This window comes from Meles meles, chromosome 2 (assembly GCF_922984935.1).
Source record: "Meles meles chromosome 2, mMelMel3.1 paternal haplotype, whole genome shotgun sequence".
Classification (NCBI taxonomy): domain Eukaryota; kingdom Metazoa; phylum Chordata; class Mammalia; order Carnivora; family Mustelidae; genus Meles; species Meles meles.
In genome coordinates this window covers 193,939,635-193,955,516 of record NC_060067.1, presented here as the reverse complement: position 1 = coordinate 193,955,516, position 15,882 = coordinate 193,939,635, and the positions used below count along the sequence as shown (strand labels likewise).

The window sequence follows — 15,882 nt, the reverse complement described above, 5'->3', positions numbered from 1 at the left end:
TCAGGCTTAACACAATCGTGAAGTAGAAAAGTGCCCCCCCCCCCCCCCGTGCCTGTTTGATCATAGTAGTTGGATGCAGAAAAGGGCTCATGATAGACTGGCTGTCTTCAAGCCGATGAAAAGCCTGACATTGTTATAGAAATGTCCCATGGCTCAGAATCCAGTTTGAGAACTTGCAAAAGACTAATGTATATAGCAGGGACTATCTGTTCATTTATTCACTACCAGCCTTATTCATCTCCTCTCCTCACTTCGAATCAGAAAATAAACCTCCTGAGATCAAAACAGAAACTCTCTACTAAACATTAATTAATGGACAAACCCTGTCAATATCTTATTTTTAAATCTTGCTCAAAATTGACCCCACCCCCTTGCAGATGTATTTATACTCATAACTTTATCTTGCACACATTTCTTCAGATTTAGCAAAATGCAAATTAGTCCACTTAATAAAGAACTCTTAACTTTCATATCTGCCTTTGAGTTTGTATCCAGTCAGTCTGATTATAGTTTGAGTTCTCAAACATTTTAGTTATAAAATCTCTTGGTTCACTCCAGTAGGTGTTTTGAACACATGCATTGTATATGGGTTTTACTACCAGAGCCCCGATCTTCTTTCCGAGTTCTTGGGTGAGGCACCTTGCTGTTATTCCCGTAGGTCATCTTCAGTGACACACTTTGAACTTGACCCTGAGGTGGCAGGAGTGGGCACTGCTGTTTCAAGTCCACTCACCTGAATACACGTTTGTACGGACCTTCCCTCCTCTCAGAGATCTGGCCATCCTCCTGACCCTGGTGCATTTGGTCTTGCGGAATCTTTCGACAAGATCTTTTGGAGCCAGGTTTATCCTCCTCAGGGTGATGGAGAAACTGCAGTGTTCCTTTAAGGCACGAATCAAGGAAGGGAGCGAGCGTGAGCCTTGTGGACGCAGCCCCAGGCTGCAGTCTGGGGCCCAATTAGCAACGAGCTAAGCTGGGTTTTTGTTTAGTTTAGCAACCGCCTGCGCGGTCCCGGGGGCCCGTTGGGGTATCTCTGGCGGGCGGAGCCCAGATCACCCTCCAGCCCGCGGTGGCGCTGGGCGGCTGCGGCGCGTCGCCTCCGTGGGCTCCCAGACCTTTGGCCCTCGGGGGGTCTCGACGCACGAGGCAGAGAAGGGGCCGCTCCCCACAGAGGGTGGCCGCCGCCCGAAGTCTCAGCACTCCGCGGGCCGACCAGCTGTCGGGGAAGGCCAGGGGAAAGCCGAGCGGGGCTGAGCGCCGGGAGAGGCTCCTCGGCCGGGAGAGAGCCCAGAGGCCCCCCAGGCTCAGCGTGGGACGGGGACCGCAGGGTGTCCCCAGCCCGGGACAGCCCGGGTCCGACCCCTGAGCGCGGCGGTGGATGGAGCCCGGCAGCCCGGCTTCCTGTGGTCTGGAGGTCCAGGCAGCAGCGGGGACAGCATCTCCAAGGCTGGGACATGAAGGTCGCTGTGTTGGACCTGGAGTCTCTGTTTGCCAAAATCTTCAAGACCCCGACGGCGCCCCCGGCGGTCCCCTCGCCGGCCGCCGCCTCCAGCCCCTCGGGAGCCGGGGCCAGCGCCCGGCGGGCGGGCTCCAGCGCGGGCGCCTCGCCTAGCATGGCCGCGGCCCTGACCCCCTTCCCCTTCCCCGCGCGGGCGCCCGACTCCCCCTCCGCCTCCAGGGGGCCGCCCGCCTCGCTCCAGCCCGCGCTCACCGCCTCTCACCCCAGGGTCCCCGGCGCGAGCCGCGCGGCGGAAGCGGCAGGGACGCCCCTCTCGCTGCCCAGCAGCCCGGGCGCCCCCAGAGCTCAGCCCCTGCCCCCGACCCCCGGCAGCAGCGGCTGCGGCGCGGCGGGTCCCCCCGCGCACCCCGTGGCCTCGGCGCGGCCGTCCGCGGGCGCAGGCGGGGTCTGCGCGGCGCTGCCGTCGATCGCCCGCCCGCCCGGCCCCGGCGAGCGAGAGCCCGGCGCCTGGATGCCCCCCGGGCCCGGGCCCAAGACTCTGTTCTTCACCCTGCCGGACATCGGCGAGGAGTGGGCCTCGGACAGCGACTCGGAGGGCGGCGGCGAAGCGTGAGTAGCAGCGGGGTCCCTGTCGGTCTGGGTTGGGACGCCTCTGCCCCCCACGGCACAGCCACCTCGCCCCGCGCGGGGGAGAAAACCGCGCTGTTTGCAGGAACTTTACGGGGCACCCCCCTTGCGCTTCCCCCGAGTCCTGATCGCTCGGCTCCCTGCGCCTCTCGGAAACACGGGCGACGTGCTTTTGCTCAACTGGGTCAAAGATAATCCTCTCCTGCTTCTCGGCAGAGAGGGAGGCCAAGCAGGGCTGGAAGGAAAGGACGGAATTTGGTTTCCCTTCTAACTGAAACGTTCGTTTAGATTGTTTGATACCCTGCTTTCCTTAGGGACTTGGAGAGGAGGCCTCCGGTCCCTTTCTCTCGTGCAGAATAGGCTCGATGTGCAGCCTCGCCGAGCACACTCGTTGGCAGCCACGATTTTGAGACGCGGTGAGACACACGGTGCCTCCCTACTTTTCAAAGATCAACCACAACCCTTATCCCAAATGGGATGGGTTTTCTTCGTGTGACATCTCATTAACTTACATATGTACACCATCGTCTGACACACGTGGGATTTGTAAGGCTCAGGACACTTGTGATCATACACCCTAGAGCTTCTGAGTTATTGTCATAGTGCGCTGAGGTACTACAGAAACGCTGACTGACTTCACGGGAACATTTCACTGGGGACTGGGGAACCCTGTCCACAACACACACACACACACACACACACGACCCTCTCACCATCGACAGCAGTGATGAAAACATTCATCTAAAAACATGCAGTTTCGCATTAAGGTGAATTTTATTTTATTTTTAAGATTTTATTTTATTTGACAGAGATCACAACTGGGCAGAGAGGCAGGCAGAGAGTCGGGGTGGGGGGGTTGGTGGGTGGGAAGCAGGCTCCCTGCTGAGCCGAGTGCGGATGCGGGGCTAGATCCCAGGAGTCTGGGATCATGACCTGAGCGGAAAGCAGAGGCTTTAACCCCCGGAGCCAGGTGCCCCGATTTTATTTTTTTAATGAGCAGAACATACAGCTAACGTTAGGTGGGTACAGAAGTGTTCAGCCTTCTGAATCCTGCAAAAGAATAGCGAAAGGGTCAAAGGCGGACCAGAGGGGCCCACTGACAGATGGAAATTTCTACATTATAATCTATCTAAGGAAGGATCGACCTGCTGGTAAAGAAGCTCTTCCCCACCCCTTCCTCCCCTCTCCCCGCCCCACCCTCCAAAGGGGCTGGAGAATTTTTGCATTAAAATGGATTCTAACCCTTTCACAGTTTAAATAAGTCCATTTTCACAGTACTGCGTGACCTTCACCTCAGGGCAAAGGTAAACAAATGACGTTAGGTTGTATTCTTTTTATTTAAAACAGCACAGTAGGAAATGCATTAATCAACTGATTTTTCTCGAAGGAAAATCAATTGCATTTGAATAAGTGGGTAGAGTACCTATCCTGAGAAGTCAAGCCTTTGTTATTGGCTACTGGCCCTGAACACTTGCGCAGTTAATGCTTTATGAGCAAACAGTTCAACACCCCGACTTTAAACTCTAGGCTTAGTGCTTTATATAAACAGGCACCCAGACATTCAGCGTGGCCAGGGAGAGACCTGGTGCTGGCTTCAATTCTCAAGCATCTTAGTCTATGTTTCTATTGTCCAAAAATTTTTGATAGGCACATTTTGAATGACACTGTATTTAGCATTTTATACAGAAGTGACTTCTGCATTAGTAAATGTATCCACTTTTACTGAAAGTACAGGCATTGAATTTTAGATAACTGCTATGAGAAATGATATGCGTAGATATTGCAGAATCTTTCTGATTATGTGTGCTCCCACTCTCCTGGGACATCAGAGAGCCCTCTGAGTGCACCATTTTTCTTTTGTAGATACACAAATCTTCATATCCCTCTCCTTTCACGCCTCTTTCCTTTTTCATCTATAAAGTTTACTAAGGGTCAAGGAGAAAGGAAGAAAGTATTAAGCTGCTTTTTCCATCATTACATACAGACCTTTTGCTCCTTAAAGGATATTTTTTTCCCTCCTGGATTTCTGGGTTGGCTGTAACATTGAATAAACAGACATCATTCAATGATGGATTTACGTTATATTGATACAACTTCACCTGACATTTTATAGATAGCGGCCAGGAATTACTAGCCTGCTTGATTAAAACAGAGTTAATTAGAGATATTAAAATAGAGTATTTGGTTTTCTAAACCGCAGGGACTTGAGTCCGTGGAGGTGGTTAATCCAGGAGTAGGAGGGAAAAAGCCATAGGTAGAGAGAGTATGCAGACTTAGAAACAACTGGAAATAAACCTTTGGGAAACATGAATCCAATGGCAAGACATGACACTCACTTACAAAGCAAAATCCTCATTCACGGTTTCTATTTCTTTGAAGAAAACCCAGGTGTTGTACATTCTGATTCTGTACTGTTCTATTAAAACTACAAATAGTGAAATTAATTGGAGTGGGAAGGTATGCAAACTTTCGATTCTGGGTCTTTATTCTTCTTTTCTTTTTTTTTCTTTTCTTTTCTTTTTTTTTTTTTTTTTACTACACTGCTGTCTAGCAGCATGAATTTTGATCTCTGAACTGTGGATTCAGTAAATGAATGCCAGAAGAAAGGCTTGTCCTTTGCATTCCAGGAAGCACACTGACTGCCACATCTGAAGCAGAGGTAGAGAATACCGAGTTTCCTTCCTCTCCTCGCCTTCTTGCACTCCCAGATACGTGATCGCACACTTTTTGTCTTCACCCTCACTTCCCCATGCCCTTCTGCCTTTCCTTTACACCTTGCACCTCATTCACACTCATTCAGTCTCACCCACACACCACACTGCCTTTTCCCACTTCTGAACTACACAATAACCACCTTGTGAAAGGTCTTACTCTGTTTGTTCTGGACATAAAAGAATTGCTAACAGTAGGTAAGGGAGGTAGCTGTATAGATAACAGCTGTATATGAATATTGGTAGATTGTGAACTTCCCATAGTCAGAAAGGATTTCTATCTTTTGTAAGTTATCGCTGCTGACATATAATTATTATTGCTTTTTTTTTTTTTTTTTTTTTGAGTGATTGAGTCCCATTGTCAGAGTCATGTTAGTGTGGGAAGTATTGCAGTAATTGCCAGCAGGGCTTGTTAACTTGGCTGGCAATAACACAAATGCAGGGACTTATCTCTCAGTTCATCCATTCTTGAAACAGCCCAGGGTGGGAGTGACGCCCACGCACCCAGGAGTCGGAAGACTGGGATTCCAACCTCAAACCATTTGCCAGCTGTGTAATTCTGGGCCGGTTACTCTGTGCTCCAAACTGTAGGATCTCCTCCTTGGTAATACACAGCTGATAATAGTACTTGCCTCATAGGGATGTTCCCAAAATTAATTGCAATAAAATCTTAAGTGACTAATGCATGGAGAAATGCTTTAAAAATGTTAGCCATGATTACCATCTGCTTCCTGGCACAGAAATGAAAGTTGAAAGGATGCATTCCAGGTGAAGGAAAGAGTGACAGGAAAAAAGAATTCATTGACAGTTATCATCTGACTCTAATAAATGGAATCGTTTAGTTCCATTATTTGGGAGAACAAATTAGAGTACTTGAATCTTTCATCACAACTGACAGAAGATTGTTGGGTCCATGGTCAAAGGAGTGAGACTGACACAAAGCGAAGGAAAAGCAAAGCTTTATTTCGAGCCAAGCATCAAGAACCAAACTGACCAGGGTCACCTGGGTGGCTCAGTGGGTTAAAGCCTCTGCCTTTGGCTCAGGTCATGATCTCAGGGTCCTGGGATCGAGTCCCACATCGGGCTCTCCACTCAGCGGGGAGTCTGCTTCCCACTCTCTCTGCCTGCCTCTCTGCCTACTTGTGATCCCTCTGTCAAATAAATAAATAAATAAATAAAAGAATCAAACTGACCAGCCAGGGCCGTCTCTTGCAAAGAGGTGACCCCTCTCTTCTTTAAAGACTAGCTTTTAAGGGCAAAGGCCATGTGGTTGGGCCTGGCCATGCACAGGTGACCAATGAGATTGTAACACAGAGAAAGCTACACAGTCCTGCTAGGTCACACATAAGTGACCAATTGAATTACAATTTACCCTATAGTAGATATTTGAAATAACCTATCACCTTGGTCAGAATTGGCGCCCAAAGGGCGGGGCCCATACTCCTTGGTAGCTAGGGAAAGAGTATGCGCCCCCAAGGATTGGATACCTCCACCTGGCCTGACCCACCCTTGTATTTGGGCTTTGTTACCTGGGACTGGTTTCCGGGACTTGCTTTTAAGTAAGTTCCCTGAAAGGAGGGTGGGGGGCAGGGGCAGGATGGAGCTGCTCTGGCTAAATAGGCCCTTCCAAGATAAAGGTTACCTTCATTAGTATGACCACTGATTGTGGTATAGTACCTAGAAGGGATGTATTTTCCACCCTGGGATCAGACTTTTAATTTTTAAGTTTTATAGGCCCTGCAGAATAATCGTAACATCGCAAATTGTTTCCGGCCTGCTCTCTGTACGGCTCTTGGCCATTCCTACCAGCCAGCCTTGTAATTTGTGTTCACATACTAAGTCTTACTTGGACTATAAACTCTTTGTCCTGTGCCACTGAAGACAACATGTACAGTAAATAAAACAATAAATATAAAATTTAAAAATAAAACAATAAATGTAAAATAAAAAACAATTTTATTAACTTTCACGGGTAATTGCCTAAAAACCTAGAGGCGATTTAAATGTCCCTCCTTAAGAATAATTGCTGTCTTGGGTCTTTCTGTTTCATTGTCTTAGAGTTTCACCAAAGTTAGTAATGTTTTCTGCTGGGACTTTGCATTTCCACAGGGATGAACAGTGAGCTCAGTAGACTATTATCGTATGACTATTACTTTCTATTACACTCTTATGACCATTACCTTTATTAAAAATACTAATAGCTTGAGTTAGTTGTGCACATATTTGCTTAATTGTCTAGCATTTGCTTCATCCAAGAAAACAATTTTATTTTTACTGTTTCCTGCAATCGTTTTTATGCTTTAAATTATCTTCTTTGCTTTGTTATATTTAAAAATCTCAAAAATCATATTTGAACTAATAATTATATGTTCTGCTATGTATTTAAAGAACACCTTTTGATATTTTTTTCTAATGTAGTAGCTAATATGTATAGCCCTTGATAGGTGCCAGGTACATAAAACCAATCCCATGATGTGGATATAAAATCTTGATAGTTTTGAAATCATACTAGTTAATTTAAATTAGGATAGTTTTTAGAGCATGGGTTTGAAGTATGATTGACTTCAATCAAATCCCACTTGATAATTTTTCTGAGAATACCAAGAATAGAATAGTAGTTAAGTATTCACCTTCCTTGTCTTTAAGCCTTGCCTTTTAATCACTAAAATGGGCATTAATAAATAATACTGAGTCAAAGAGATACTGTAAGCATTACAGGTGATAATATATGCAAACATCTCCCATTGGTGTCAGGGACATAAGCACTCAATAAGCAGCTAATTACCTTTGGCTCATAATTATCATTTAGTATCTATTTATGTATCACCCACCATCAGCATTCTTTGTATAAAAATACCGTTTATTGCTATGATCTTCAGTAAAGGTTAACATATGATTTTTCAAAACATAGCTGTTAACGTGTATGTATAAAATATCTCTTCCATTTAAGACCCATACAGAGCTCAACCTTCTGAGTGATTGGAACAATAACTAGAAATGAATCTTATCCTCAAAAAGTAAGAAAAATAAGATGAATACTCGGAGCCCATGAGCCCGTAGTTAGGGGAGAAGGTGCCTGTAGATAATGGGAAGGGAATTTGAGTCCTAAAGAATGGGTCAAGTTGGGGTACATAGAGACTTGGGATTTGGAAGGACATTTCAGGAGACTAAAACTGTGTGAGCAAATCACGAAAGCGCAAAACTATATGTCACATAAGGAGTTCAATTTGTTAGGAGCACAGTGTTTGTGAAAAGCCATTAGGAGAAAACCTGGGGAGAGGCTTGTATACCAGACTCTTTTTAGTAGACACTGGAGAGGCCACTAAATGTTTTTAGACAGAGAAGTGACATAAACTGGACTGAGCTCTAGAAGGATTAAGCTAACGCACAGGAGAGTGTAAGCCCAGAAATAGTAGAAGGCTCTGGCAATAAAACCCTTGAGTGGTACGAGGGGCTGAGAAGCAGATGATAAAAATAAAGATACTGGGATGACCAATATCACTAGAATGGCAACGCCTTGGTGCAGCTGAAGGAAGCAAGGAGAGATGAAGATCATTTTACATGGCTGCCAGGAGAATGCCATTAATAAAGGGGGAACACAGAAGTGAGCTCATTGGGTAGATGAGGAATTCACTTTGGGATGCACATTGAGTTGAAATCTTAGGAAAACAGCTGAAGAAGGTGTCAGGCAGAGAGCCGGACATTCGTGAGTGGAACTTGGGAGAAAGATTAAGGACTAGGAACATAAATATGCCAGCTTTCCAGATACAGTTGATGGAGAATATGTACAGCAGTTACATATTACAACGTAACAGGGCATTACAGCCTCTGCAAGATACAGTGTTTCCTTTTGTGGTTGCTGGGTGTTTAAAGGTCTTCTAAAATTAGAGGAAACACTTCTCTGTGCTGCACTAGCGTTTCTCAATATGTGTCCCATCGGTCACCTGTTCCCAATCCATGACGAGATAAGTACAGGGAGTGAGAATAACCATTTAGAAACTTCTATAGCAATTGACAGAGTAACTTTATGGCTATTGGCTGATAACAAAACGTTTGTATTGGGTGCATCTTTTTTTTCCCATTTCATTTTCTAGCTAATTGATTTTTATTATGCTTTGACAATATTTATGCACAAAGAATTGGAAAAAATTTTTTAAATCGTAACACTGCACAATAGTTTGAGAAGCATTGAGGCAGACTTGTCTTAGATACTGTTAGACCACAAGGGGCAAAATATTTTGGGACACCAAGAGAGAAGAGACCAGCCAAGTGATTATACTGTCTTTTTACTCTCCCTAAAATACAGGGCTAAGCAACATTTGGAGAGCCCTCTGGTTAAAGATGAGATTCTGTTGCTCAAATGATCTAGACCTGCAGACATGCTCTGTTCACAATACATTTGGGAGCTGGGGCCCCAGGGTAAAACCTGTAACCAAGAGTGGACTGCTCAGTAAGAGGGTTTTCTCATACTCTTGGTTTTTTGTTTGTTTTTTGAAGTTTTAATCCAAAGGCTATGTCCACCATGACTCTCATAACTCATTTACAATCCTTGATGGCAATTTGTCTCATAAAGCATAACTTGCAAACACAGATACTTTCCAAAAAAGAGCAACTTTTGACAGGAAATTTGCAAACACAATATGCTTTCTTCTCTTGTTGCCCATCTGTCCTCTTTGGGAACAGTCCTTTGCTTGGGATGAAAGAGATGATCATAATTTGTTAATCTCTTCTGAATCCCATAGAGAGGAAGCATGTCACAGTGAGGACACTGATCTTATGCCCCCTGAGGCTATTTTCCCGTATTTTAAATTTAATTTCCATTTGAGACTCACATTTAATTTCCATTTGAGGTTCTGCCAAAGTGGTAGAAACTAAAACTCCATTGTCTGGGATTTCCCTCATCTTTGTCTTAGGCTTGAGCTGGGGGGTGGTTGGGGGTGTGCTAATACTGGACCAGGATATTCAGTGGCAGGGAAGGAGCCGACTTGTTTGTTGATGACCTCTATTCTTGCTGAACCCACTGAAATGTCCACAGTCTCATTTTATCCTTCTGTATAACCCAGGTCCAATGCACATATCCACCATGCCTCTTCAAGTTAGGGCTCTGTCCCTTATTTCTGTGGTACTCATGAGAGCCCCAGGGGTCAGCCTGTTGCTCTCATACCAGCATTCTCCATTATAGGACTTCCAGGAAGATGACAGTCCACACCACATAGCCTTTCTTTTCTCCAGGATCCTCACACCAGCTCTCCTGAAGGATCAGGGAACAGGTCCCCTCCGATCCCTTACCCTACCTAGATCCTCGAGAACTCCTGGTGCTGAATGCCTGATTCAAGGACCCACCAGTTCATGGGAATGAGAGAAGACGTTCCTTCCTCCACTGGGCCCATTACTGCACTGTGGAGCAAATCAAGCAGAGGGCTGGCTAGATTTCAAATCTACCTCCTGGCTTTGTGCCTTCTCTAGGGTCCCTGATACCCTATTTTGCTATGTATTGGCCACTCAATTCCTCAAGTCCTCATTTCCAAATCTCCCTAAGGTAAGTCCTCATTTCCAAATCTCCCTAAGGTTCCCTTTTCTGAGACAGAAGATGTGACCCACAGAATCTTCCCATTCTAGGGAATCTGTTTCTCTTCGGAGTGTTAGGAAGAACCTCCCTGATGTATGTGTTTTTCTCTAAATCTTTTATTAGGTTAAAAGTCCATACCAATCTTGTAAGTTCAGGCTTTAATAAGCACATACACACACCCACATAAAAATCAAAGAGGGGGTATCCTGCTGCATTTGTTTTCTGAAGCAATAAGCAAAAAAGTTTTGGATTGTGCAGTATGAGAGGGGACAAAGGGACATGAAAACACTAGGGAAAAAATCAGTTGAAATACATTTAAAAATACTTCACATGAGAAGACTTTTCCTTTCACCAAAGTAGTATGGATATTTGTTCAATTCAACAACAGCTGAACCACACACTTCTTGAATATAATTTTACAATCTGTAGGCAAACATTTTGCTTTATTACAAAAAACTATCTGAATGTTCTTTGGTCCTAGGAATTCTAGGTGTTTTACATATACGTATTAAATAGGACATGACTCAAAATACTTTGTACTAGTCACTAAATAAATGAATAAATATTATTCATTAAGTATGTTTTGAAAAAAACTTTTTAAATGACGTTTTATTCTTGAGAGGTAGAAATAGTCAACAAAGACCGCATGTTTCATAAAGCACAGAAATTAAATAAAGCTTTTGAAATGAGTAAATATCCAATTGTGAACTTGGAAAAGAAGTGAATGGTCTTTGGCAATGACAAGAAAAACAGTCAAGCCAAGCATTTCCCTAATTTTATTTAATAAACAGATTATTAAGGCTAAATAAAGTAAGTAAAATAAAGAACCAAATAAAATGTTCTTTCTTTTTTTTTTTAAAGATTTTATTTATTTATTTGACAGGGAGAGATCACAAGTAGGCAGAGAGGCAGGCAGAGAGAGAGAGAGAGAAGCAGGCTCCCCGCCAAGCAGAGAGCCCGATGCAGGGCTCGATCCCAGGACCCTGAGATCATGACCTGAGCCGAAGGCAGCGGCCTAACCCACTGAGCCACCCAGGCGCCCCTAAAATGTTCTTTCCATATGCACATAGACAAGTATATTCTTCTTAGGATCATTGTCATCTCAAATTTATTGTAATGCCAGTAATAAAGATGAAGACAAACCCCAACTTAGAAGATCACAAATTACATTAGGTTTTTAATGCTAATAGTTAAATTTCAGAGAGTGTCACTAGATGACTAGAAGGTTAAAATGAGGACTTCTTCTCAAATGAAACATTTAATTCAAATTTCTTCCATTCATCTGTGAAGTCTTAGAGGCCATTCATGTACATCCAAGATTCATTAAAATCTAGTTGAATTAAGCATCTCCATGGAAGAAAGTGAGCCTCTTCCCCTTAAAATCCAGTAATTTCATTGCTAAATTAATGCATAAAGATAAATCCTAGGGAACTTTAATTTTATATATAAAACATATTTTACAGAAGCAGGTGATATATTCTCTAGAAAAAGTCTACCTCAGTCAGACTTTTGCTTTACCCACTAGTTATAACATTTTTATGAGCCTATTGATATATGTGAGCATTCCTCAAATACGTGTTATTCTGCAAAGCGAAGATTTTTAGCATTGGGAACAACAGCTGGTATTTCCAAGTCTACTAGGGACCAAGGGCTGCATGCATGTTTTATAGACGTTATCATGAATCCCCAGAACAAACATACAAGGTAGGAATTTTATTTCCACTTTACAGATGAAGAAATTGAGGCTCAGAAAGGAACTGAAATTATTTACTTGCCCACGGCTAGTGGGTGGAAAATGTGACATTCATATCCAGGCAGTCATAACCAAGTGTTTTTTAAGGAATTGTTGAAGACGGTAAGGAGGATAAAAATCTATTTCCATGTATTTGGTAATATTTTCCCTGGAACAAACGGACTCTAAGAAATTTTACCCTTTCCAAAAATAAATCTGAAAAATAAAAATTATGTTAATAAGCAATCTAAAACTATCTTTCTTAGAATAAAACTTCTAGTAATACTGGTAAGGGGACAAAATTTAAGGCTTAGTTTTGTCCGTTTTGAAGTGCAGATAAAAAAATGACCTTTATCTCAAAGCCATGATTTCTTTAAAATGAAACATTAGTTTTATCAACTGTCTTCTCTTTTATTGTATATGTTGTTCTTATAAATTATTTCATATATATTTAATAGCAAATCAAATATTTTATTCATACTAGTAAGACAGATAATGGGCAAGCATTGTCTTACTAGGAAAAATGGAGAAGCAGCAATTAGATATGGCCCTTGCTAGGGGAAAGGGTATACCTTCACATTAGCATTTTCTTAATTAGGTGTTTCACTTAAGGGTTTAGAAGAAGGCTTATAATTAAATATTGACTGCTGTAATCCTTGCCAGGCATTTATATTCATGTTTATCTAATGAATTTTTTTCTTTCACATAACATTTAACATGTTGGATCTTGCTTATTGATTTCCAACACAATGGTATACTTTTGAGTACCTAAAAAATCAAATAACATGGTATTTATTTTAAAGATTCACTAGAGTGACAATTTTCAAATTAATCATTAACATCAATTCCTTACAATGAAATTTTTTTTAATGAAGCACATCGAAATTACTTGAAGAAAACCGTGGGACCCTGTTTCAGATATAAAAGAAATATTAATGACAATAGCTGAATTCCAAACATACATTGAGCCTATCCTAACACGCTTCCCCACATGTACACAACTGTCTAGTTTGAGGCTATAAAACTGAATCTTGTAGGTGTCGTCCCCCGGCCAGCACTCATCTCTGTCCTTGTTTTCCCTTCTGACTTGACTGCCCTCTGCTTCTACTCCTTTGTCTTCACTTGGTGGTGGAGTTTAACTTTGGACTCAGTGAGAAAATATGGCTCTTAATGTAGCCCTCCAAACTCCCAGAAACCTGACTTAAGCTTGCTCTTTACAAATGAGCAATGGGTCACACTTCTGTCGTAATTTTGACCTGGTTATCCACTTCAGAACCACCGAGGAGGCTTGCTGAAGAGTGGAATGGTCTTCTGCAGGGATGAAGTTGTCTTGTGAGTCAGTTTCGAATAATGTGATGGCACAGTTGTTTCAGAGGCAAAAATACCAGTTTGTGTGATTCTCCGAGAATCCCTCCTTCCCCATGAGACTGCAGTGTGCTGGAGTTGATTAAAATGGCTGGCAGGAGCCAATTATGTTCATCTCTTTCCCGCTCCACGCTGAGTGGCACCCCAACGGTGGCTGGAAGCTGGCCAAGGAGGGAGTATTCACACCCTGCAAATCACATCAGAGAGCTGGTTTACCAGTACACCACTGCTAATGAGTATAAGAAGTTTGTTTACTTCCAAAGCCATCCTGCTATGACAGGTAGATTGGAACAAAGGATGTTTTTAGCAATAGCTTATGAATTTACTGAAAATGGTTGTATCTTGCGAACATTTAAAAGAGATGTGGGGAGCTCTGCCCTTCAGAAGTCACAGAGCTGGACAGTAGATAGGGAGTCCCTGTCAAGGAGGGACTCTCAACCTTGAAACCATTTCCTCTACATTAGAGGATGACATTTTTATGTGTGAGACGTGTTTTCATGCACAGTTGTTCATGTAATCCCTTACTCTCCACATAAACAAGAATATGACATGGTAGTCTTGAAAGCACTCTATTTGTAATGCACATTGTGAAAAATTAGTCTCAAATGTGTGGTTCATAGCTCACAATGACGATGGAAGTTAAGGACCATGATTTGAGGTGACACATGGATGAGAAGAAATTGTTCCCTGCGGGAGGACTCCGAATAGTTTTCTGTCTTGAAGACTCAGCTAAATGTTATCAAACACAAAACAAAACAAAAGCAAACAAAGGAACTCTTCGTGAAACACCTTAGCACGCAATACATTTTCCTCCTTGCAATAAGGAAAATGTGTTTTTGAGTTTATTATAGCCAAGGGTTGAACTCTGCTTACTGGAAATATGTCCGTTATGGTTCAGAGCTCTTGATTTTTGGAAATTCAAGGTCAGTATTAAATTCAGTTTAGGATTAGAATGTGTATTTTTATTATTTAATGCACTTTAGCTGCTCATTGGTTTAATGCTGACACTTTAAATTTAGCGTCTTCTGCGCGTGTGCGTGTGTGTGTGTATGTGTGTGTATTGTGTGTGTGTACTCTAAATACACTTCTAATCCATATACTTGTCCCTGTTGGAAACCTGTTTTTGCCTTACGCTGACCGTGAAGCAGGATGGGACCGTGTTTTTACCATAAAACGTCTGTGAATTCTTCCTCATTAAAGCATTGGGGGAAAATGTATATTTTGCTGAAGATTTTCCTGGGAGATGAATGGTGATTTATATCACGCATTGTATGATATTTTTCTACAAAAATTCCCTTAGTTCTACTGCCAGCAATGGCAGACTGGACTGTCAGACCACCCACCACTTGAGACAGCTGGGAAGGCTGGACAATAAACAACGACATGAACAAAAACACTCAGAGAGTTAGAGTAAACTGGAAAGGGACCAGCACCAAAGAGACTGAAACCCAGTTATAAATCTTCTTAATGACGGATTGGATTAGCATGATTTGGGATTGCTAGAGCCCCGTAGCCCCGTCTGCCAGAAGCAGCAAAGGTAATCCTCTCTGAATTTAGCTATAAGCAACAACTTTATATTGTTTACCAAAGAAACAGTTTACATGTAAGAATACAGAAATACTGAATATAATTGTATGGATGGCATGTTTGTACATGTAAATGCTAATGAAAAGAAAGCTGGTGTAGCTTTTATAATATCAGACCAAGTAAATTTTAAAACAAGAAGCATTCTTGGAAGTAACAAGGACCATTTTATAAATATAAAAGGGCCACTTTATTAGAAGATATGAAAATTCTGAATTTAGAGGTACCAGTAATTTCAAAAATATATAAGTTTGTTTATTTTTGACAGACCTGGGACACTTAATATCTGCTGCTCAGTTTTCTCTACCAGTGCAGGAAAAAGTGTTCTCCTGTTTTCTGATTGTGGCAGCAAAGATTAAATGGGGAATACAAGAATTACCAAATATGGGGAGGAGATAAATTTTACAACTCAGAAATAACCTTGTAGATCCTGAAGAGTGTATTCTACACCAAAAAACAGGAGCCTAGGGGCGCCTGGGTGGCTCAGTGGGTTAAAGCCTCTGCCTTCGGCTCAGGTCATGATCCCAGGGTCCTGGGATGGAGCCCCGCGGACTCTCTGCTCAGCGGGGAGCCTGCTTCCTCCCTTTCTCTCTGCCTGCCTCTCTGCCTACTTGTGATCTCTGTCTGTCAAATAAATAAATAAATCTTTAAAAAAAAAAAACAAAAACAGGAGCCTAAAATTTGAGTTTGTGAGAACAAAAACCTATATATTTATAGCAGCAATTGACAAAAAGAACAAAATAAGCAAGTCTAAAATCGTAATGAAAGATTTTAACATACCTTTCACAGCAATTGATAGAAAATATACAGAAAAAACAGTAATTGTTATATAACA

At 42.6% G+C, this 15,882-nt stretch overlaps 1 protein-coding gene across 2 annotated transcripts in view; it reads left to right on the top strand.

The window, feature by feature from the left end:
• Positions 1–1,041: 1,041 nt before the first annotated feature.
• The window catches only part of FAM149A (family with sequence similarity 149 member A), a 65,236-nt gene continuing 50,395 nt past the window's right edge, over positions 1,042–15,882 (top strand). Inside the window, exon 1 of one of the 2 annotated variants that reach the window (XM_045998393.1) lies at positions 1,042–2,068. In XM_045998393.1, the coding sequence (XP_045854349.1) occupies positions 1,455–2,068 (614 nt within the window). In that variant the 5' untranslated portion in view covers positions 1,042–1,454. The remainder of the gene's footprint in view (positions 2,069–15,882) is intronic. The other variant, XM_045998392.1, reaches the window with a different exon arrangement.